General features: G+C 42.6%; 2 protein-coding genes across 2 annotated transcripts in view; one reads left to right on the top strand and one right to left on the bottom strand.

Moving 5' to 3' along the window:
- Positions 1–6,780, top strand: part of LOC122556127 (uncharacterized) — a 142,631-nt gene extending 135,851 nt beyond the window's left edge. Inside the window, exon 12 of the mRNA XM_043702602.2 lies at positions 6,328–6,780. Coding sequence (XP_043558537.2) covers positions 6,328–6,765 — 438 coding nt within the window. The 3' untranslated portion in view covers positions 6,766–6,780. The remainder of the gene's footprint in view (positions 1–6,327) is intronic.
- A 159-nt stretch (positions 6,781–6,939) lies between these two features.
- dynlt2b (dynein light chain Tctex-type 2B) lies at positions 6,940–23,201 on the bottom strand. The gene is made up of 5 exons (XM_087993941.1): positions 23,158–23,201; positions 19,493–19,626; positions 15,021–15,090; positions 9,177–9,240; positions 6,940–6,960 (listed from the first exon to the last, which is right to left on the bottom strand). Exons 1-5 carry the CDS (start codon positions 23,199–23,201, stop codon positions 6,940–6,942), a joined length of 333 nt encoding a protein of 110 aa, XP_087850067.1.
- Positions 23,202–24,936: the final 1,735 nt, after the last annotated feature.

Genomic DNA, 24,936 nt, shown 5'->3' with positions numbered 1-24,936 from the left:
GGTCATGGGTTCTGTGGTTCCTTGCATGGCTGATGAGCCTGATCCTAGAGACACATCTCCACTTGGGAAGTGTTTCTGGGTGTTGGAATTGGTCCTTAGCCTTGAGATCGCTGGTGTTCCTTTCTCTGGTTCTTTTTCCATATGTCCTCTTGCCAACAGGTGTTCTCAAAGAATTGTGACCCTTCATACTGGAGGTTTCTTCAAGTCAATTCCTTCTGAACAAGGGTCTCCCACATGTTGAAATGGATGTTGCATTTAAGTGAAGCCTTCAGAGAATCTTTGAAAAGCTTTTACCCTCCTCTCAATGGAGTGCCTTTCTTGAACTGGACAAGGAAGATATGCTTTGGTAATTGGAACTCAAGACATCTTAAACACATGGCCTACCTGATGAAGCTAGTTTCAGACGATTATGGCCTTGATTTGGATGCTTATGGTTTCCTCAAGGATGCTGATGTCCTTCCAACTGATGCAAACATTTTCTCTCAAACAGTATTAATGATACTTCTCAAGGGCCTTGTAGTGGTGCCAATGTATAGTCCAATTTGAGAGCCATTATAGGAGAAGGTAGATTGATAAAATTGCTGCTAATGTAGTGTGACCAGGTTTCTGAAATAACACAACCAGGACACGTTGAAAAACCTTAAGCAGGGGCTGCACTCCATGACTATGTATATGTTGGGTGATCCGTGATCAAATTAGGAGTCTTGGAGAAGGGGAATTGAAGACAGAGAGTAATATGATGACGTCTTTTGGAATAAGCATAGCAATGGTCGGCAATCTTACTATCCAGTTTTCTGGTGAAGCTCAGTATAAGCATCAGGAACAGCAACTGATTGTTGCAAGAGGAATCTTCACCACAGCTCATTATGGTGTGAGATTTATTGGTAGATTTACTGTTATGATCCACTTTCATGGTAGTAATCTACAGGGTCTGCTTGGTTTAGTGTAGTAGAGAAAATCGCCTGGCATTCTAACAAGAAGAGGCTTTTGCCTTAAGCAGATCTAGTTTATTGTGTAATAACAACATTAGTATGATAGACATTATTGCTGAGACTATGAATGTCATTAGAACTAAATTCTTTGGGGTTCAGGCCCTTTTACCCTTGTGCGCACTAATTTTTTCAATTAGACATTTTGCAGTTTTCCAGATGCAACAATTTTATGTTTTCTTTCTTTTGCATTGCATGGTTTAGTCAATCTTTTATTTTCACTTTTAGTGAGCAACAGGCTACTGGAGGCACTCCTTTTCTTTCGATTGCACCATCTCTCCTTCCAACGTCCCTGGAAGACTAACTCCTCTTACAATCTGTTGTATGCAGACTTTCCTTTTATTCTTGTCCCACCCAGCTCTTGCTCTAAACTATTCTGATGAAAGCTCATCAATCTGCTTCTCTTTCCACAGACACTGCTGGACCTGAACATTTTCAGCATTTTTGGTTTTATTTCAGATTTCTAGCATCCACAGCATTCTGCCCTGTTTGATCTGATCAAACAAATTTGTTTGTTGCTGTTGTGGAAGCTTGTGCTGGGGGCACGGAGCTTGCTGTTTTCTCTCCATTACAGAAGTGTGTTGCATAAGTTGTAAAGTACATATTGACTTAATCAGTTGTAAAATACATATTGAATTCCTGAATACATGAACGTTACTGCATCACTTAACTCTTGCAATGATACCAACAGTAACTTTGAGCTGTATGGGTTTGTGGTATGAATATAGGCGGAACAGTGTTGTTTTGGTTGTAAGATGAAAAGTAAAAAAGATTTTCTTAAGGAAACCTTTCTGCCTTTTTCATGATATTGATCTTACACAGACAAGAAAAAGTGATGTTCAGTCAGGGCTTCAAATCACGATTTTCAGTACTTGTTAAGTTGGAGATACAAATTCCAGGCTAGATTCTGCAGTCAATAGCCCAAATGATAGTGCTCTCTGCTGACCTCAAAGACTGATTAGATTCCCTACAGTATGGCAACAGGCCATTTGGCCCAACAAGTCCACACCGACCCTCCGAAGAGTAACCCACCCAGACCCATTCCCCTACCCTTTATTTACCTCTGACTAATGCACCTAACACTATGGGCAATTTAGCAAGGCCAATTCACCTGACCTGCACATCTGATGATTGCTGTTATATGGATTTCATGTTTTCAAACATTAATTTGACTCTGTTACCAAGTTAAGGAGATCACCAGACATGCAACAACAGCGATGTCATTAACTAGCATAAGCAGCAAACGCACTGAGATATTCGCACAGACAGCAAATCAGGCAGTTGATTATCCTTCTTGCAACTTTTTCAGGAAATTAAGATTCGGAGGACACAAGAGAAGCAGAAATAAGCAAACTTATAAAGAAATGTTAAACCAATTAATTAGTATAAATGGTAAAAAAAAAATGACTTTAGATAAGTATGAGATTTGATTTCACATGTAAAAGCATATCCCTTTATTTTTCTGTATTTTTAATTGTGGAATGAAATGGAAAAAAATAACACTTTTACAGCAAAGGATTAAAGAAGGAATTGTTACACTTTTCAAATTCAAGTTACTGAAACTCATTCTAAGTTGTGTTTACACAGCAACTTTGTTCACCTGTAGGGGTGGTTGTTTTTGGACGACATCAGAGCATGTGTATATAATGAAATTCTGTACATGTCTGTCAGTGTGTGTGTTTGGGGGAGGTGATGTAGTTAGAGGGGGCTAGAGTTCAACTACAAGGGCTATATGTCAACAATTCATTGATATTTACCAGTGGTTTAAATCCAATTTATTTGTAATAAATATTCATTCCTGTAAAGTGCAGAAACTCGGTCTGTTTTCTGTTAGCCCATGTCTGACAAGTAAACTGCGGGCTTTTTAAAAAAACTTGTATGACAAATTTGGGAATACCAGGGCTTTACATCCAATGTGCAATCCCAATGAGGTGTCACACTAGGCCAGAGAGGTTGTTTATCAATAGTTATGACCAGGTACATTGTTAAAAACCTAGTTACACTTCAGCAACAAGATGTAACTTTGCCATTTTACAGAAAGGAAAGGCTCTTCAGTTCAGAGATTTCTGAAAAATGCTGCCTGCAGAAATGTCATCAGCACAGTGCATAGATGGCTAAAGAATCACTGACAGCAAGTTCTGGATCTTTGCATTTAATTTCAAGCACAGATGCTATTGAGTTGCTGTCAATTTCATAGAATTTAGCCAATGTGAATATTGATGGTTTAAACATTATTACGACGTCACATTTCTGCTCAAATTATATCGAGACAATGATGGTCAAACACAATGGTGACCCACACAGTGTCCTCTGCAAGCTGAGAAATTAGTTGAAAAGTGTGGTGCTGGAAAAGGACAGCCAGTCAGGCAGCATCCGAGGTGCAGGAAAGTCAACGTTTCGAGCATGAGCTCTTCATCAGGAATGAGGGGTGGCCCAAGAGGGCTGAGAGATAAATAGGAATGGGGTGGGGCTGGGGGGAGGAAGGTAGTTGGGACTTCGATATCTGGATGAAAGTGAGGCGGTGCTGGTGATCAGTCAGAGAGGAAGGTGGAGCAGATGGTTGGAAAGGGAGATGGATTGGTCGGACAGTTCAAGAGGGCAGTGCCAAGTTAGAGGGTTGGATCTGGGATAAGGTAGGGGCAGGGGAAATGAGGAAACTGGTGAAATCCACATTAATCCCATGTGGTTGGAGGGTCCCAAGGCGGAAGAGGAGGCCAAGGATTTGCATGTCCTTGGTGGAGTGGGAGGGGAGCTTTTCCAGCACCACACTTTTCGACTCTGATCTCAAGCATCTGCAGTCACTTTCTCCTGAGAAATTATACATGACAGCTCAGTAATTGCACGACCTAGTATCATGTGAAACCTCTCAACAAGTTCTCTCCAACCATTCTTTTGTTGATGACTTGTTCTGCTACCGATTTCTTTCAAATTTGATAAACAGATTAAACCAGCTTCCAACACATTCCCACCTCCAGCTGTGACCAAATGTTTGGGATTAATATTCCCTGCTTCCATACCACATTGCAACTCCCAGAAATGCTCCCCATCCTATTCAATTCTTTCATGTATACGTTACACAATTTATAGCTCCATTTGTGACCGAACACTCAGGGATCTGTGGCTAGCATGAGTCAAATGCAGAGGACTTGCTGCATAAATGTGAGTTTGCATGCCCCTCACTGAACTGATGTACTATTCTGGTGAATCTGCATTACATGCTCTTGTCAATAAATCCTCCCCGGGTGTGAAATTATCACTGCAGGACAACTATGGCTTGTCGTACTGAAGCATCACATCCTGGCTGCTAAATTTCAAAACAGAAAAGGTCTTTCTGAATTTTCTCCAGACAGCAGCAGAGTCAAGGCAGTTTTTATGCTGTTTAAAGCACAGTTTGAAAAAGGGCATATTTTCCTGGTTGCTGGGTGACCTTTCACCAATCAAGGCAACATCAACAGGGCACAAATAGTTTACGTATGTAGCCTCTGTCATAACTGGCACTGGTTGAGAGTTGATAGCGCTGAAGAGGTGTCAATGACATTATTGTCAACCTGTCATTTGTTTATTATTCAGATGCCAATAGATATGCTGCATACATTCCAGCATTTTTTGCATAATCTTTTTACAGATTATATTTCATATTTAGAGACAAAAGAATTTAACAAAACCACTACATGTATTTATTCTTAGCACAATCCATTACATTATGAAGCACTCTGTTATAAAATCTGTCACCCAGAACTTTAAATTATTCAAATAAAGACATTGTTATTAAAAACGCTGGCTCCAGACAGATCCTTCAAGTCTGCTAATAGTAGTAGCAGCCAAAGGCAGCAGCAACACAGAACAGGCTGTCCTGAAAACAGACAAATTGTATTAATACAAAATTAAGACATGTTGAACATACAGTCATTAATATGGCTTGAAAGGCATTGGTCAGTCTGGAGTCAAAAATGCAGGCTGACACTCTCACTTCCACTCATAAGGTACAATGTTACTGAACCAGTAATCCAGAGGGCAGAGTTTCAAATCCTACCAATCTGAAACTGAAATGCCATAACTAGTAATGGTGACTGCAAGGTTTGTAGCCCAGGTTGAGGTTTGCTCGCTGAGCTGTAGTTTGATATCCAGACGTTTCATTACCTGGCTAGGTAACATCATCAGTGGCGACCTCCAAGTGAAGCGAAGCTGTTGTCTCCTGCTTTCTATTTATATGTTTGTCCTGGATGGGGTTCCTCGGGTTTGTGGTGATGTCATTTCCTGTTCGTTTTCTGAGGGGTTGATAGATGGTACCTAGATCTGTGTTTGTTTATGCCAGGCCTCTAGGAATTCTCTGGCATGTCTTTGCTTAGCCTGTCCCAGGATAGATGTGTTGCCCCAGTCAAAATGGTGTTTTTTCTCTTCTGTGCGTAGGGCTATAAGGGAGAGAGGTTCATGTCTTTTTGTGGCTAGCTGGTGTTTGTGTATCCTGGTGGCTAGCTTTCTTCCTGTTTGTCCTATGTTGTGTTTATGACAGTCCTTGCATGGAATTTTGTAGATGACGTTGGTTTTGTCCATGGATTGTATTGGGTCTTTTAAGTTTGTTAGTTTTTGTTTGAGAGTGTTGGTGTGTTTGTGTGCTACTAGGATTCAGAGGGGTCTTAGTAGTCTGGCTGTCATTTCTGAAACTTCTTTGATGTATGGTAAGATGGTTAGGGTTTCTGGCTGTGTTTGGTCTGCTTATCGTGTTTGTTCTTGAGGAATCTGCGGACTGTATTTTTTGAGTATCCGTTCATCTTGAATACGTTGTATAGGTGGTTCTCCTCTGTTTCCCGATGTTTGTCTGTGCTGCAGTGTGTGGTGGCTCGTTGGAATAGTGTTCTGATACAGCTTCGTTTGTGTGTGTTGGGATGGTTGCTGGTGTAGTTGAGTATTTGGTCAGTGTTTGTCGGTTTTCTGTATACGCAGGCTTGTAGTTCTCTGTTGTCTGTTCTTTCGATTGTGACGTCCAGGAATGCGAGTTTTCCTGGACATCACAGTCGAAACAATGGACAATGGAGAACTACAAACCTGCATATTGTAACGAGCCACCTCACACTGCAGCACAGATGAACATCGGAAAACAGAAGAAAACCACTTGTACAACGTATTCAAGAAGAACAGATACTCAAAAATTACAGTCCGCAGATTCCTCAAGAACAAACCACGACAAGCAGACCAAACACAGCCAGAAACCCTAACCATCTTACCATACATCAAAGAAGTTTCAGAAATGACAGCCAGACTACTAAGACTCCTCGGAATCCTAGTAGCACACAAACCCACCAACACTCTCAAACAAAAACTAACTAACTTAAAAGACCCAGTACAACCCATGGACAAAACCAACGTCATCTATAAAATTCCATGCAAGGACTGCCACAAACACTACGGAGGACAAACAGGAAGAAAGTTAGCCACCAGGATACACGAACACCAGCTAGCCACAAAAAGACATGAACCTCTCTCCCTCGTAGCCCTACATATGGAAGAAAAAAACCATTTTGACTGGGACAACACATCTACCCTGGGACAGGCTAAGCAAAGACATGCCAGAGAATTCCTAGAGGCCTGGCACTCCAACCACAACACCATAAACAAACACATAGATCTAGATACCATCTATCAACCCCTCAGAAAACGAACAGGAAATGACATCACCACAAACCCGAGGAACCCCATCCAGGTCAAACATATAAATAGAAAGCAGGAGACAACAGCTTCGCTTCACTTGGAGGTCGCCACTGATGATGTTACCTAGCCAGGTAATGAAACGTCTGGATATCAAACCTACACCCTAAAAGTAATGGTGACCATTAAACTATCATTAATTTGTCATTAAAAACTTGTCTGGTTCACTAATGTCCTTTACAGAAGAATATCTTCCATCCTTACCCAATCCACCTACAGCAATGTGGTGATTGTTCACTACCTTTCAAGCCACTCCAACACCAAACTGCAGCAGAAAGGTTCAAGGGGAAGGCTCACACCCACCTGGGGCAATTAGGGATGGGCAAATTCTCTCACCCACATCCCATCAAAAAAATTAAAAAAGGGAGTGCTGCCCCCTCAGAGATACCACCTTTGAAATGGGATATTAAACCAACCTCTTAGGAAGTGCAAATCCATGGCCATCATTTCAAAGAATAGCAGCATAGTTCCCAATATTTAACATCCCCCCCGCCTACCCTCTGCCTCCCCCTCCACCAACACCCAAGAATGGGTTGTTTGGTTACCATCTCATAATTGTGTAGGATAGTTGACTCTGCACAAATTGACTATCCTATCGCCTATGTTTTGTCGTTCTTTAGGATGCTAAACAGTGGTAAAGGAACTACAAGTCCTTCATTCTTTTCATCTTGGATACGGTCTCTAGTATCTCACCACAATAAGAATTTTAGGTATTGATAACTTCCATCCTCAGCAAAATTAAGGAAGTTTGCACATTTTTTGGGAACGAGATTTCAAGTTTTGTTATTTTGTTGCTCACAGGACGTGGGTTTTTTCTGCATTTAGTGCCTACCCCTCAATGCTCTTGAGGAGGTGGTGCTGAGCTGTCTTCTTGAACAGCTGCAATCCACGTGGGGTAGGTCCACCCACAGCACTGTTAGGGAAAACGTTTCAGGATTTTGGTCCAGCCAGATCAAGAACTAACGTATGTCAATGAGATCTGGGATGATGTGTGAACACAACTTTGTGCAGACTATAACATAGTCTTGGATGAAATCAAATTTACACATGGTAGAAATTAGGAAACTGGTCGAGTCCAGACTTAGCAAAGACATGGATGATTGTTTCAGAAGATGAACTGAGACAGGAGTGAATGTTAGGTAATGTGAAAACTGGCAGTCTAGACGTTGATCCAGATCTGCGGCTGGAAGACTTTATAAGGGCAATGTAGGAACTCAGGGTAGTGAACAACTGGATTCAAATAGTTGATCAGGACAGGGATGATGGCAAGAACTTAAGACAACAACTTTGGTCTTCCCAGAATTTACATGCAGGAAATCTCCAATCACCCACCACTGTGTGTTGGATAGGCAGTATGAGAAATGTGTATTACTAGAGGTATCAAGAGAGATGGCAGTGAGCTAGAGCTGTGTGCCAACAGCCATCAAGAGTTAAAAGTGGTGGAGAGATGGTGAGGTCAATAAGTAAGAGATGCCAGGATTGAAGGAGGTTGAGGAAGGGAGGAAAGAGGTTTGCCTCTTTCAGAAATCCAGAAAAGGAGCACAAAATTAAAAAAAAGGACAAGATCAGTCTAAATGCAATACAGTACAGATTTCAAAACGAGGAAGAGCAAGCATATTATCATGGGATTAGCAACAGAGAAGCTGGATATTGGGCAGCTAAATGATAACAATGAGACCCATCCATCTGTATCATCACACCCATCAACTAGGAACACTAGACTGCTTTCCCCACTTGATTATGACATTAAGGACTTGAATTGTGCGGTTTGTTTGATTCAGATTGTTCTTGCTCCTCATTTGATTACTCGCAGCTGAGGGGAGGCAACTATCGGAGACCTGCTTCTGGTCATTGTCCAATAACCATTTTGGGAGTGTGCTGACAGGAACTGGGCTCTTGATATGTGGTGGTAGCATCCCTATGTCTGAGTCAGAAGACCTAAGTCCTACTTACTCTTAAGATGTGTAACAACATTCCTGAAAAAGATTGATTAGAAACTATCTGAAAGAGAGACTGGGTTTGGTTCCATTTCCCTCACGCTGAGAAGCCTGACAACATTCACTGGCCACAGTCATATGTCAAGTAATACGGTAATGCTATGGGTACTTAAGCTGTTGTTACATTACTGGATGAGTAATTCAGACATCTGAACTAATGGCCCAGAGAATGTAAGTTCAAATTCCATGACTTTGGAGATAGATTGATAGCGATTGGTTATTCTTCATCAATAACTTAATTATCATTTGTTCATTAACCACCTGGAATTGTAAAGGTGACTGAGATGAACTGTAGTCTTTTATTCAGTCTGCACTTCCTACACACCCATGTTTGGTCCCCTGCCATAGAGAGAAACATTAACTTTTTTTAAAAAATCTGTCGATTAACTAAAGCAAAGCAGAGGTGAAACAATTGTTGGTCAAGGGGAAGTCCTTACTATAGACATTTCCCCAATGTGCACATTATTGCACTGGCGACACTTACATTCATATATACGTCCTGTGCAAAGTTATCTGTGTCAGCATCCCAGAAGCACCGTGCAGCCATTCTAAAGGAAACAAAAAATTGTTTTAATATAGTAACAACCAAAATGTATGTACAGCGACTAAAGCTACAGTTCACCACACACTGAAAGAAGTAGACTCAGATGAAACTTAAAAAAGGATGCATTCAATGGATATTAAGTTGCTGAAGTAAGTGAGAAAGAGTCTGAATACAGAAAATTTAGGAAAGAAGTTGAAACTAAAAAAAAGCAAAGGAAGAACTGAAAAGATACTGGCAAAGGGAACTTAAAAGTCATCTACATGCAAACTGTCATACAAGGTGTTGTGAAAGGTCAGGAACCAAAAAGAGAATTTACACACGGAGGCAGATAGCATGGCTGAGGTACAAGAAGGATACATTTGATCAGTCTTTAACAAAGAAGGTGATAGTGAAGGAGGAGTTAGTCTAGATACCATCTAGGTTAAAAATTGAAGAGAAAGTATCAGAAAGGCTGGCTTTACCTAAAGTCGGAGAGTGTGGTGCCGGAAAAGCACAGCCAGTCAGGCAGCATCCGAGGAACAGAAGAATCGATGTTTCGGGCATAAGCCTTTCGTCAGGAATCAAAATGCTAATTCTCCTGTTCCTCGGATGCTGCCTGACTGGCTGTGCTTTTCCAGCACTACACTCTGACTCTGATCTCCAGTATCTGCAGTCCTCACTTTCTCCTGGTTGATAAGTCACCAGGACAGAATGAGACAATTCTGTTACTGTGGGGATAAAGAGAGAAAATTGCAAAGGCACTGGCCATAATCTTTCAATCCTTAGATACAGGTGGTACCAGAAAATTGGAGAATTGCAAATATTTCATCCTTTATTGGACAGGGATGCAAGGAGAAACCCAGTAACTACAAACCAGTTCTGGATACTTCAATCAACTTGTAATAGGTATGTTATGGCACATCTTTGGGGTGAATTGAACACAGGTCTTGGCCTAGAGATAGGGACACTACCACTGTGCTACACAAGTCCCCACAGATCTGTTCTAACCTTGATGCTGGGAAAGTTTTCAGAAACAATAATCTAGGGCAGGATTAATAGCCATGTGGACAAATTAGATTAATTGAGGAAAGCTAGCATGGACTTGTTAGGGAAAATTGTGGTTAAATAATTTGACTGAGCTATTAGATAAAGGTACAGTTTAAGGGTTGATGGGGGTGGTATGGTTGATGTGATGATATCGTGTTTCCAAAGGCATTTGAGAAAATGACACATAACAAGCTAGTCGGCAGAGTAAAGACACATAGTACAAACGGGAAAATGGCAGCATGATTATTAAGTTAGTTGCATGACAGTAAATTTGTTTTGGTCAATGGTTATTTTTTCAGGCAGGACAACAGTTTATAATGAGGCGTGGCAGGACTGGTGTTAGCATTCCCATTCTTCACTATCCTATATTTATAGCTTACACCTGGATGTACAGGGTACAATTAAGAATTTGCAGAGAACATAAAACTTGGAAGTAACTGTTAGGATAGTGACAGACTTGGAAGGAACAGACTTGAGGAATGGGATGGACACATGGCCAGATAAAACATAATGCAGCCTGTATGATATATTTTGATAGGGAGGATGAGAAAAGGTAATAAAGGATACATTCTAAATGCGACCCAGGAACAGAGAGATCTGGAAGTATAGAGCTTTCAATAAACAACAAATTAGCAAAAGGAATGCGGTTAAATAAAACTTGATACTTAGCTACATGAAGAAATTCTGAAGCAGGTGGTTACAGAGGTAAGATTTAAGGGACATTTTAAAGGAGGAGAGATTTATTACACTGAGAACACTGTTACTTTCTTGCAGGAACCAACAACTGGGGAATTACCATTAAGACACCTGATATACCACTTATTCATTTACATGAACCAACAATGAAGAGCATTTACCGATTTTTCAATCGTTAATCCCAGCCATAGTCAACCTCTGCCAGGAACTGTTCACTCAGCCCTCATCTCTCCTCATGACATTGATGGATAAACAAAATTGAAGCTCATTTATTCTTTCACAAGACGTGGGTATCACTGGCAAAGCCAACATTTATCTCCCATCCCTGACTTCCCCTGAACTGAGTGACTTGGTTAGCCATTTCAGACAGCCATTAGGAGTCAATCACATTGTTTTGGGTCTGGAGTCACAGGCCTGCCAGACCAGATAGGGATGGCAGAATTCCTCCCAGACAGGATATTTGTGAGCCAGGTGGATTTACTACAATCAATGAGCTCGTCATGGTCACCATGATTGAGATTAGCTTTCAGTTCTGTATTATTTAGCGAGTTTTGAGAAGATTTGTAGCTCAGGTTGAGGTTCTGGATCTAAGTTTGCTCATTCAGTTGGAAGGTTCATTTTCAAAATGGTATATAAAACCAGGTACTTTTCCAAATTAGTCTAAACTTATGGTCAGCTCCAGCCTTCACCCAGATCTCTTCATTTAACCCTGTCAATATAACTTTTTATTCTCCTTGCAGGCTTTTCTGTCTTCACTTTAAAAGTTTCTAAGCTACTCTCACAGTAGCATGTATCACATTACAAATGTGTTTTCCCCACAAACATTTTCCTTATTGCTATATTAGGACAGGTTTTAAACCAGAATGACTGGTTGTTGGTGCTACAGTGTATCCATGATTTTGGCTGATAAATACATTAAGAATGTTGTGCATGACCTCAACGCAGAATGTGAAATATGCATGGACTTTTACTAAAGAGAAATAACTCATCTCTGACCTTGCTCTTAAAAGTAACTGATGAGAAATTGTTCTTAACCAGACAAACCATTTACTTGGATATATCTTCAAGGATATTGAAAGAATTATTTGAAACAACATTTTTCAACTGCATCAGCTTTAGCTAAAAGAATCACATTCGTGCTTGAGTTGGTGAGCTGTGGGTCGAGGGAGTCCTGCATTGCAATCCCAGATGTGCTGCCTTTCAGAAGCTCCATGTATCATTTCTGGTGGATTTAAAACATCCCATGGTATGTTAAGAAGGAGAGCAGTAAGAGTTCTCCCATACATCTTGGGATGATTTTTATCCCTCAGCTAACATCAATGAACCAAAGTTTTGTGACGATTATCATACCGCTGTTTCTGAAATCTTGCTGTGTGTAAATTGATAGCTGTATTTCCTATGACAAACAGAGTCTACACTTCAAAGCATTCCATTGGCTGTCCTGAGGCTTGAATAGCAGTATGTAAAAGTACATTTTCCCTACTTTTGTAGGGAACAGCCATAAAGCTGATACCCAACATTGCAGAGGGAGGATAGATTGCGGAAGGCCTTTAAAAACAGAAATCGCATAAAACACTCCGTAGAAGAGCAAATTTGCAATACTGGTTAAAACTAAACTGCTGCAGCAAATACCATCTGCTGTAAAAAGCCAACTGCAGTCATGGTAACTGTGAAGCTGCTGAATTATCATTTAAAAAATCTGCTGAATGGAAGACCTTTAGAGAAGGAACTATGGTGTCCTTATTCACTCTAGGTGACTCCAGTCTCGTATGAGTGTGGCTGACTCTTAACTACCCTCTGAAATGACCTAGCAAGCCACCTTAATTTACATTATAGTCTTTGACTTACATATTGTTTTCACGAATCTCACCAAAGCAATCAAGCTGAACAGAAATTGTCAATTTAAACTGCTCAAGGAAATTGGCTGCCTGTCAAAGCTGTTCATTGTGATCACATTTCTATGGCAACATGATGAATAAGGCAAACTATGATGGGGCAATATTGGAGCTCTGAGATCCATAATGGAATGAAGTAGGGAAGTGTTCGGGTCCCAGTATTCTTTGGCATATTCTTCTGATGGCTGCTGTACTATGTTTTCCACAGAGGTCATGCACTTGCATACCAGAACTGAAAGAAAACTTGCCAGTCTGGCTTACCTGGGATCAAAACCAAAGGCACACCAAGATCCATCATGATAATACTACACTAGCATACCACACTAATGAACACCTTTAGTGCTAAGTAACACTAGTAAAGAGTTTGCTTTGACCATCAGCATCAGGAAGACAGATGTCACAGTCTAGGATACTGCCATCCATCATTGAGAATGTGATTCTCAAGCTAATTGATAATTTCACATATCTAGGTTCTGTAATCACCAGCTATCTGTCACTTGACGCTGAAATTAATACATGTATTGCAATAATGGCCAAGCTGTTTAAGAGAGTGTTGACTGGTAGCAACCTACCTGAGAAAACAAACTGTAAGCTGCCAAGCCTATGTCCTCAATGCATTCCTCTCCAAGATTGAGATGAGAACAATGCATGTTAGGCAGGAAACTGGCTAAAGTTTCCGCCTTCACTGTCTCAGATATATCCTTGGCATCTCTTGGTACAAAGTCACTCATTCAGAGGTTCTGGAGCTAATTCCATCAGCACAAATTATTTGCAAAACTAATGTCATTTACCCTGGCTCAGCCATGTTCATCAGATGGACACTGGTTGTAATATGTCCTTCTGTATACATGGAGAACTGGCTGTTGGGTCACAGCCTCTCTTCGGCATCCATAACTCTGCTACAAGGATATCTGAAAATGACATTAACAACTGGGAGACAGTTGCTGATGCACATGACCTCTAGAAGCTGATTGTTTAGAAAGCGGTTGATAGGGGCAACATAAAACGTAAAGCTCAGGTGACCAAGCAAAGGGCCCAGATAAAACAGAAGACAGTCAATTTTTGTCTTTGTGTGCTGTAAATGCAGCAAAGCCTGCTAAACCAGAGTGGGGTTCCTGTCTTACACCAGGTGATGCTTAACACAGAAATGGGCACCATGGGACAAACCCAACCTTCTGAGGTGAAAGGCTGCTGTCACAGAGTGTGAAGAGCACAACTTTAATATTTGCAGGTGACTAAAATATTGGAAGCATTGTGAACTGTGAGGAGTTCAATGATACATTCATGAGATATTGACAATTTGGTGAAATAGAAGCACGTGACAGTTGAAATTTAATACAAAGAAATGTGAAGTGATATGTTTCTATCGAAAGACTAAAGAGACAATAAGTAATAAAGGATATAAAGGGGGTGCAGCAACACATTTGGTTTATGTAGATAAATCATTGATGGTTGGAGATCATATTCGGTAAGTGGTTAATCAGGTAAACAGGCGAGTGCAGTTTAGTAGTTTAGAAAAACTGCAAAACAAAAGTCAATGATTTTACTCTAATTTTACTTCAGAGTAAAAGAAGAAAAGAAATGGCATACAGAATTCTGGGCTTAATAAAGAGAGGAACAGAGTACAAAAGGTCCTGAAAGTCACAGGGAAAACTATGTGTTCTGTTAGTGGATATTTGGGGCAGTGAGATCATTAGAAGGAACTAAAACTAGCCAGCAAAAAGTAAAGTCACCACAGTCTTACCAAACCATCGGGTTGTTCCCTCATTAGAGAAAGAGGACAGGTGGTAGTTTAACCATGTCTTAGGCAAAGGAAGAGATTGAGAAGGATAATCCTTCATGGCAACCTGAGCGAGTGTCGGAATTAAACCCATACTGTTGGCATTGGGCTTCATTGCAAAGCAGCTGTCCAATCAATTCAGCTAACCAACTAGTCAGCATACAGTTGGGAAGTTGTGTAATCACAACTCTTGTGATTACATCTGCCCATGCCCCTAGAGATCTTTGCTGCAAATCATACCAATGGCAGGTTTTCCTTGAACAGCCTCACTGGCAAGGTCAAAGAACACCAGTCCAAAGAAAGAGCACCTTGTGATGATGATCGAAATGTAATACCAAGTATCATTGGGCCAAGTTTAAAACAAATCAGGATAAATAAATAACATACTTCACTCCTTCACCTCGCTGCTCTCCAATAACGACCTGAACCACCAGTTTGTAACGCTCAAATGCGCATTCTGCAGAAATAGAACACAAAATGAGAAACATTATTGCTTTTGAATACAAGTTTCTAAAGCAAAGCTAATGGCTATCATACATAATAAATTTAAAATTCACAGGACATTGGTGGAGCACTGTGTAAGTTTGCCTTGGAGTGAATACAACAGATTCATTAGATTGTCACCTGAAACATTATATGACTAGGAAGGGCCAAGTGCTGGCAAATTAGGTTAGGATATCTGGTCAGCATGGACGAGTTGGACTGGAGGGTCTGTTTCTGTGCTGCACATTTCTATGACTCTATTATTGTCCTACAAGGAGAGATTGAGAAGCTCAGGCACCTACTCTCTTAAGTTATGGAGTCATAGACATGTACAGCATGGAAACAGATCCTTTGGTCCAACTCGTCCATGCCAATCAGATATTCCAACCCAATCTAGTCCCACCTGCCAGCAACCAGCCCAAATCCCTCCAAACCATTCCTATTCATATAATGTTTCAGGTGCCTCTTAAATGTTGCAATTGTACCAGCCTCCACCACTTCCTCTGGCAACTCATTCCATACACGTACCACTCTCTGCATGAAAACGTTGTCCTTTAGGTCTCTTTTATATCTTTGCCCTCTGACCCTAAACCTATGCCCTCTAGTTCTGCACTGTCCCACCCCAATAGACTTTGACTATTTATCCTAACCATGCCCCTCATGATTTTATAAACCTCTGTAAGGTCACCCCTCAGCCTCCGACGCTCCATGGAAAACAGCCCCACCCCATTCAACCTCTCCCTACAGCTCAAATCCTCCAACACTGGCAACATCCTTGTAAATCTTTTCAGGACCCTTTCAAGTTTCACAACATCCTTCCGATAGGATGGAAACCAGATGTGCACACAATATTCCGAATGTGGCCTAACGAAGTTCAGAGAATGAGAAGTGATTTCATTGAAAGATGTAAGATTCTTAAGGGGATTGGCAGGGTAGCTTAATGTGGTCAGTGAATGCAGAAAGAGGGGCTCATGGTCTTAGGATAAGGTGTCAGCTAACTTAAAGCAAATCGAGAAATCTCTTCTTTAGTCATAAGGTTGTAAATCTTTGGAATTCTCCACTCCACAGAATTGTATAAGCTCAGTCATTGACTGTAATTAAGATTGAGAATGATTGGAAACTGAGGGAAGCAAGGGATACTGGGATGACTGTAGTGACCCCTATCATGCAGAAAGAGACCATTTGTCCCATCGAATTGCCAGAGAGCATCCCAGCTACACCCAGCCCACCACCCTTGTCCCCATAACCCTGTATTTACCCATGACTAACCCACCTAACCAGCACATCCCTTGACTGTGGGAGGAACTCGAGCACCTTGCAGAAACCACACAGACATAGAAAGAACATGCAAACTCCAGACAGACAGACAGCCAAAGCTGGAAGCGAACCCAGGTCCCTAGCACTGAGGCAGTGAGTACTGTGCCACCTTGGATAGGGCCGGAAAGTGTAGCTGAGATAGAATATCAGCCATGACCTAATTGAAGAGAGGTGCAGGCTCAAGGAGCCATAGCATCAAATTCTTATACAACATAAGAGGAGAAATTGGCCATTTAAAGCCTTGGGTCTTCACCACATTATATTCTTTATGAACTTTGATTAAATTTCCAAATAATAATATTAAAATTGAACTTTCTTTAGCATCTTCACAGAGTAAGACCTTCATAGGGGAGGGGAAGAAGTGTGGGCAATGAAGGGAAGGATGAGACAAACAAAAGGAAGCAGGAAAATGAGTGAAATATGTGGAATCAATGAAAAGGAGAAGATGGCATTGGGGCATCTAAGGAGACTGCTCTACAGGGTTGGAAACCTTTGGCATCGTGTTAAAGAGGGAGCAGAAGGCAAATAATGGCTAGAGGTTTAAGCAGTAAAAAAGTGCAGGAAAGGCAGTGTATTGGAATGAAGCAACCGAGGAATATTAAAGAGAAGGAAGAATATGTTGAATTTATTGAGCACTTTTCACAACCACTAGACAACTTAAAGCACTTTGGAGCCAAAGAAACCCTTTTGGAAGTGTGTACGAGCTCAGATGTAATGTACGGGAGCATAATAGTCAAGTACAACAAGGTCTGACAATAGCCAGATAATCTGGGTATTCTCTGTGATGTTGACTGAGGGCCAAATATTACCTAGAACTTTGGGCACAATTCACTGCTCTTCCTTGAAATATTGTCATTGGATCTTATACATTCGGTCAACCAGGCAAGTGGGGCTTCAGTTTAACATCTTAGTCAAACGTCAGCACTGTCTGACAACACTGCATTGAGCCTTAATCCTTGTGCTCTAGCTTGGAATGGATCTTGAACTTAGAACATGGTGAATCACAGGCAGGTATGATGCCCACTGAGTCAAGATGACAAGACATTTTAAATCAGGCTGCCAGAATAGAAGGCGTGGCATGGGTGAGGCAAAGGCAGTTTGAGATTATGTGCAGACAAGGACAGTTCATTTGAGAAATTAAATGGTAATATGATAAACAGATTCAGGAGCAATGGAGGAGAGGGAAAACGAACAAGTGATGGGGAGCGAACAGATTCGAGGATGCTGAATCAGTGAAAGGTGAAACTGTCTCACCTCGAGATTTTTTATTTAGGATGGGGGGGGGGGGGGGGGGGGGGGGGGGGTCAGGGCTAATGGCCATGTCACTCAGGTCCTGGAGGTCCATAAGGGATGGCTTTTATTTTGACAGCAACAAGCAGGGAAGCACAATAGTATTTCAAAGTGTTAGGTGAAAATAATAGCCAGATATTCGAATCGAATTCAGAAACCCTATTTCCGACCTCGATCCAATTAAAAGTTGCCAACTTATCTTCCGATGTCTTCTGCACTAGAGATACCTGGACAAGGCTCTCCTGTTGCAGGAATTCCCAAATCTAGCAGCAAAAGAAATCAGTGTAGAAACCACACCCCCATGTGCAGAAGCAAGACTACTGAGATTTCAAAGTGTAGCAGCACAGCCAGATATTTTGTTAGGTCCTGCGAAAGGTTATGTATGTAAGGTAAGTGTGGGGTTAGGGTGGCAGTTGACAGGGTAAGGCACCATGTGAGTGAGGTTGGTAGCATGCCAGGTGTCAGACAGGTATGATATTAGGGTGCCTGGCAAGTGGATGAGTGCTTAGAGTAGGTTAGATGTCAGGGGAAGTCAGGTCCAACCTTTGGAAGAGGGTGTCGGGTTCCAGGTGGGTTGGGTGGAGTCAGCGCATCAGGGAGGAGCGAGGTTATTGGCACCCATGGATTGAGTAGGTCATTTAGGGGGTAGCCCCGGTGGTTTGGCAGTCACCGGGACAGTTATAGGGCATTTGAGGAGGTATAGCTGAGGTGTGGAGAGGTCAGTGATAAGTCAGAATATTGGTTTAATTTCTACTCAGGAGCCAAAGCAAATGTCTAATCCTCTAACCTTTCTTGGATAGCTATCAATCTCTAATGAGTTGGAACTCTCTGAATTCTCCAGCTTTAATTTGGAGGGTTCCAAAAACAGAAAATTCAACTTCCCGGGCAATTCCCATGGAGTTGTAATCATGCACTATCTTCAATACACACAACTCCATGGGAATTGCCCGGGAAGTTGAATTTTCTGTTTTTGGAACACTCTAAATTAAAGCTGGAGAATTCAGAGTTCAGAGATTCCAGTCTGAGGTGCTCCCATGACTCTCCAAATGTCAGAATGTCTGGCCAAAATGTGCAATGATATATAGCCAGACAAATTGAGATAGAAAAGATTGTCAATAGACAATTGTCAGGTCTCAAATACTTCTGTTAGAGGATAGGCTTATCCAAGCAAGATTGCCTCATATACATAAAGAAAGGCCACTTTCCTGAAAATAGTTATTTGAAAACTATGTTTTACAATCCTCTTCTAATTCTGGTCTCTTCCACATCCTCAAATGTACTTTCTCAGCATCCATAGTTTCCTTCGGTCTAAGCCCCAAGTTTTGGATTTTCCTCCTTAATGCTCTCTTTGGAAATACCATGAGTGTATTACCAAGTTGCGAGTGCTATATAAGTGCAATATACAAAATATACAAAAGCTGTTTATTTCCAGTGGGTAGAGATGTTCTAAGCAGTATGAATTACAATTTTGATGTCCCAACTCACCCTAATTGTACCTTGTAAAGTTAGTTTAAGTATGGACACAATGGGACACAAACATACAATTAGGAGAAAGTGAGGACTGCAGATGCTGGAGATCAGAGTCAGAGAGTGTGGTGCTGGAAAAGTACAGCCCATCAGGCAGCATCCGAGGAGCAGGAGAATCGACGTTTCGAGCATGAGCTCTTCATCAGCTTATACTCGAAACGTCGACTCTCCTGTTCCTCGGATGCTGCCTGACCAGCTGTGCTTTTCCAACACCACACTCTTCAACTACAAACATACAGTACCTTTTACTTGAGTCTTTATAGCCTCTGCAATCTTCCTAGTCATGAAAGGAACTTCCTCTGGATTATAAGCCTTGTTTGATAACTCTTCCTTCAGCACATTATTGATCTTCCCTTTGACAACAGCTGTCTTGAACCTAATGACAATTATGTTAGCAATTAATACATTCAGCCCACAGCTCTAACAGTTAATGTGCACTTGGTGTAAGCCTTATTACACCACAGCTATAACAGTTTTATACAACAAAAGACTAATATATAGTGAATCATGGCAACAGTTTTTTTTTGATTTGGCAATTACTTGCCCATCTCCCCTGAAAATGTTAGGGTACAGAATTTCTTTGTCCACATGAACAGGAGTTTGGTATCAACATTTTGGACTAACATTTATTGTCCATTCCTAATTGCCCTCGAGAAGGTGCTTCTGAACTGCCTTCTTGAACCACTGCAGTCCACATGGTGTTGAGACTCCCACAGTACTGTTAGGAATGACCAGTGAAAAAGGAACACGAATGAACTTTCCTTCCAAGTCAAGATGCTGAGAGACTTGGAGAGGAAAGTGCAGGTGGTGGTGCTCCCATGCATCTGCTGCTGTTGTCCTTTTAGATAGTTGAGGATACAGGTTCGGAAGGTGCTGTTGTGGAATCCTCGTTGAGTTACAATCGTGCATCTTGCAAGTGATATACACTGCTACCACTTTACAGCAATGGTAAAGAAAGCAAATGTTTTAGGTGGTTAATGGTGCACCAAACAAATGGGTTATTTTGTGCTCAAGGTTGACTCTGAGTCAGAGAGCTTTACAACACTGAAAGAAGAGAAAGTGAGGACTGCAGATGCTGGAGATCAGAGCTGAAAATATGTTGCTGGAAAAGCGCAGCAGGTCAGGCAGCATCCAAGGAACAGGAGAATCGACGTTTCGGACATAAGCCCTTCTTCAGGAATGAGAAAAGTGTGTCCAGCAGGCTAAGATAAAAGGTAGGGAGGAGGGACTTGGGGGAGGGGCATTGGAATTGCGATAGGTGGAGGGAGGTCAAGGTGAGGGTGATAGGCCGGAGTGGGGTGGGGGCGGAAAGGTCAGGAAGAAGATTGCAGGTTAGGAAGGCGGTGCTGAGTTCGAGGGATTTGACTGAGACAAGGTGGGGGGAGGGGAAATGAGGAAACTGGAGAAATCCGAGTTCATCCCTTGTGGTTGGAGGGTTCCCAGGCAGAAGATGAGGCGCTCTTCCTCCAACCGTCGTGTTGCCATGGTCTGGCAATGGAGGAATCCAAGGACCTGCATGTCCTTGGTGGAGTGGGAGGGGGAGTTAAAGTGTTGGGCTACGGGGTGGTTGGGTTGGTTGGTCCGGGTGTCCCAGAGGTGTTCTCTGAATCGTTCGAGTAGCCATGGGCACCCGCATGGGCCCCAGCTATGCCTGCCTCTTCGTAGGATGTGTGGAACAGTCCATCTTCCGCAGCTACACAGGCACCACCCCCCACCTTTTCCTCCGCTACATCGATGACTGTACCGGCGCTGCCTCGTGCTCCCACGAGGAGGTTGAATAGTTCATCCACTTTACCAACACCTTCCACCCCGACCTCAAATTCACCTGGACCGTCTCAGACTCCTCCCTCCCCTTCCTAGACCTTTCCATTTCTATCTCGGGTGACCGAATCGACACGGACATTTACTATAAACCGACTGACTCCCACAGCTACCTAGACTACACCTCCTCCCACCCTGCCCCCGGTAAAAACACCATCCCATATTCCCAATTCCTTCGTTTCCGCCGCATCTGCTCCCAGGAGGACCAATTCCAAAACCGTATAACCCAGATGCCTCCTTCTTCAAGGACCGCAATTTCCCGCCAGACGTAGTCGACGATGCCCTCCACCACATCTCTTCCACTTCCCGCTCCTCCGCCCTTGAGCCCTGCCCCTCCAACCACAACCAGGACAGAACCCCACTGGTCCTCACCTACCACCCCACCAACCTCCATGTACAACGTATCATCCGCCGTCATTTGCGCCACCTCCAAACGGACCCCACCACCAGGGATATATTTCCCTCCCCTCCCCTCTCAGCGTTCCGAAAAGACCACTCCCTCCGTGACTCCCTCGTCAAGTCCACACCCCCCACCAACCCAACCTCCACTCCCGGCACCTTCCCCTACAACCGCAAGAAATGCAAAACTTGCGCCCACACCTCCCCCCTTATTTCCCTCCAAGGACCCAAGGGACACTTCCATATCCACCACAAATTCACCTGCACCTCCACACACATCATCTATTGCATCCGCTGCACCCGATGTGGCCTCCTCTATATTGGGGAGACAGGCCGCCTACTTGCGGAACGATTCAGAGAACACCTCTGGGACACCCGGACCAACCAACCCAACCACCCCGTAGCCCAACACTTTAACTCCCCCTCCCACTCCACCAAGGACATGCAGGTCCTTGGAGTCCTCCATTGCCAGACCATGGCAACACGACAGTTGGAGGAAGAGCGCCTCATCTTCTGCCTGGGAACCCTCCAACCACAAGGGATGAACTCAGATTTCTCCAGTTTCTTCATTTCCCCTCCCCCCACCTTGTCTCAGTCAAATCCCTCGAACTCAGCACCGCCTTCCTAACCTGCAATCTTCTTCCTGACCTCTCCGCCCCCACCCCAGTCCGGTCTATCACCCTCACCTTGACCTCCCTCCACCTATCGCAATTCCAACGCCCCTCCCCCAAGTCCCTCCTCCCTACCTTTTACCTTAGCCTGCTGGACACACTTTCCTCATTCCTGAAGAAGGGCTTATGCCCGAAACGTCGATTCTCCTGTTCCTTGGATGCTGCCTGACCTGCTGCGCTTTTCCAGCAACACATTTTCAACACTGAAAGAGGCCCCTTTACAAAGAGGCAAAGCTTCTTTCCATTTACCCTATCTATGTCCCTCATAATTTTGTACTCCTCAATCAGGATTCCCCTCAGCTTTCTGTTCTGAGGAAAACAACCCCAATCTATCTAGTCTCTCTACACAGCTGAAATCCTCCAGCCAAGGCCACATCCGAGCATTGTTGATGGTGCACTCATCCAGGCAAGTTATAATACAAAGGTTATTGGTATTATAACAAAATGCGGGGCAAACTGGTTAAAATTTAAACTATAACCCAGAATTAGAAGTATAGCCTATTTAATCTCAAACAAACATGCTCACACATACACAAGAGACGATGTTAACCAAAAAAGGAAAAAACATCCTTATTGACCAATGGTCAGTACACCACCAGCTAGGGTTTGACGAATTCTTACAATTTCATGTTAACAAACTCAAAACTGTTGGCAGCTGCGTAGGACGATCAAACAAAACGTTCGGTTTGCCTGAAAATCAAGCTGGATCTAAATGTTCAGAAATGGTCACAATTCAGTCTTTAACGTTGTGGAAGGTAATCAAAATACTGAGGTGTAGAATTTATTGGACACCCACATTTCAAACAGGAGAGAGAGGGAGAGATTTGCTGCCTACCACTGATTCTTCTGACCACCAGATGTTAAAATCAGAGGAGACAGGAATTAAAGTAAAGAAGCCTCGGTTTCTCTCCTTTAGGTTACACTCTCTCTCTCCTTTCCTTTCCTTCCCTCCTCCTCCAGGTACACAAGTCTCCCTCTTACTGCGGGGGTGCACAGTATTCCCCCTTACCCCGTACCTGTGCTGAAAAGCCGGCCTGATGCTATAGGTGTTCTCCGACATCTCACCGCAGGCCCGGTCGCCCCAGCAACAGGCACTTCCGCCCCGCCACAGCCGGTCCCCGTGCACGTCCGCCCCGCTTGCTGTCCGTCCCCCTCTCGCTCCGAAAGGAACATTTCCCTTCTGCTTAGTTCCGGAATTCAGTTGGTCTCACCACCACCCCTTCCTACAAGCTTACTGATCCCTGTCAATCCTCTCTGCTGCTCCTGCAACCTCAAAATAAAAACAATCCCTATCTCCTCAGGTGGAGGGATGCTTTTCATCACATTAAAATGTCACAATCCAGAATACAGAGGGCTTCAAATCATATGGGAGCATAGAAGGTCAATATCAGAAAAATGCTCCACAGTGTCAATACCAAGCAAAAATATCTGGAAGACATGATTTGGAGATGCCGGTGTTGGACTGGGGTGTACAAAGTTAAAAATCACACAACACCAGGTTGTAGTTCAACAGGTTTAATTGGAAGCACTAGCTTTCAGAGTGCCATTCCTTCATCAGGTGTTTTTTTAATCTAGAAGACAAGAATGAGAATGCCTAGATGTAAAGTGATTAGTAAAAGCCGCAAATGTGATGTAACAGAATCAATGTTTTTATCCAAAATTTATATTTTCTCAAAGCAAATGACAAAGCTAGTTAACATCTAAACTATAATCTAGAAATCAAATCATATTCCTGTCAATCCCAGACACACTGACCTAGCACCCAGTTTTGGGTAGTGATATCCTATAGATACTGAGATCACTAGAGGTGTATGTAGTACTCAAATTGTGGCCTAACATGATGATTTACACAGTTCCAGCATCAACTCCCTACTCTTATATTCATATTTTATACAACTGCTAATGAAGTATTCTGTATGCCTCCTTAACAATCTTTTCAATTCATCCTCAGGGATTTGTGGGCATTTATTATAATGTCAGTCATATCCTCCCATTTATTGTGTATTTCTTTGCTTTGCTTGACTTCTTTAAATACTTCACCTCACACTTCTCCAGACTGAATTCCATTTGCTAGTCGTCTGTCCCCCAACCAGTGATATCTTCCTCAAGTCTCCAGCTATGTCCCCTCCACCCCCAAACACCATCCCACCTATGAAACTTGCTGCCAGTTTTTATCTCCTGCAAACTTCATGATTATGCCTCCTACAATTCAGTTCAATCATTAACCCTGTACCATAAAAACTAGGGGACTTGAATTGAGTCCTGTGCGCACAGTTCCAGTCACCCATACCTGTCAGTAACTTTTTGCTTCCTGCCATTCAGCCAATTTTGTATCCAGCTTGTTACATCTCCTAAGTTCCAAAAGCTTTTCTTCAAAATCAGTTTGTCACATAGGACCTTATTAAAAGCCTTGCTGAACTCCATGTTGACCACATCAACTGCAGTACCTTCATCAATCAGCCCTGTTACCTCAGCAAAACATTCAAACAAGTTTGTCAGAAATGATCTTTCCCTATCAAACTCAATTTGACAGTCCTCTATTACTCCATGTCTTTCTCATGAAAAGCTTACCCTGTCTCTCAGAATTGATTCCAAAGATTTGAACAGTACCAAGATTGACTGACTGACCTGTAATTGTTCAGTCTGTCACTCCTCCATTTTTTAAGCATAGGTACAGTGTTAGCAATTCTCCAATCTTCCAGCACCACACTTGCAGCCAGGGAAGATTGGAAAATGAGTATATCTGTGATTTCCTCTCTGGCTTCTATTTATAGCCTGGGGTGCATTTCTTTGGG

This window comes from Chiloscyllium plagiosum, unplaced genomic scaffold (assembly GCF_037043375.1).
Source record: "Chiloscyllium plagiosum isolate Xiang-an unplaced genomic scaffold, Cpla_swu_hap1 HiC_scaffold_13, whole genome shotgun sequence".
In the NCBI taxonomy this organism is placed as follows: Eukaryota; Metazoa; Chordata; class Chondrichthyes; order Orectolobiformes; family Hemiscylliidae; genus Chiloscyllium; species Chiloscyllium plagiosum.
Note: the sequence above shows the minus strand (reverse complement) of the source record. Positions and strands in the feature narration are given on the sequence as shown.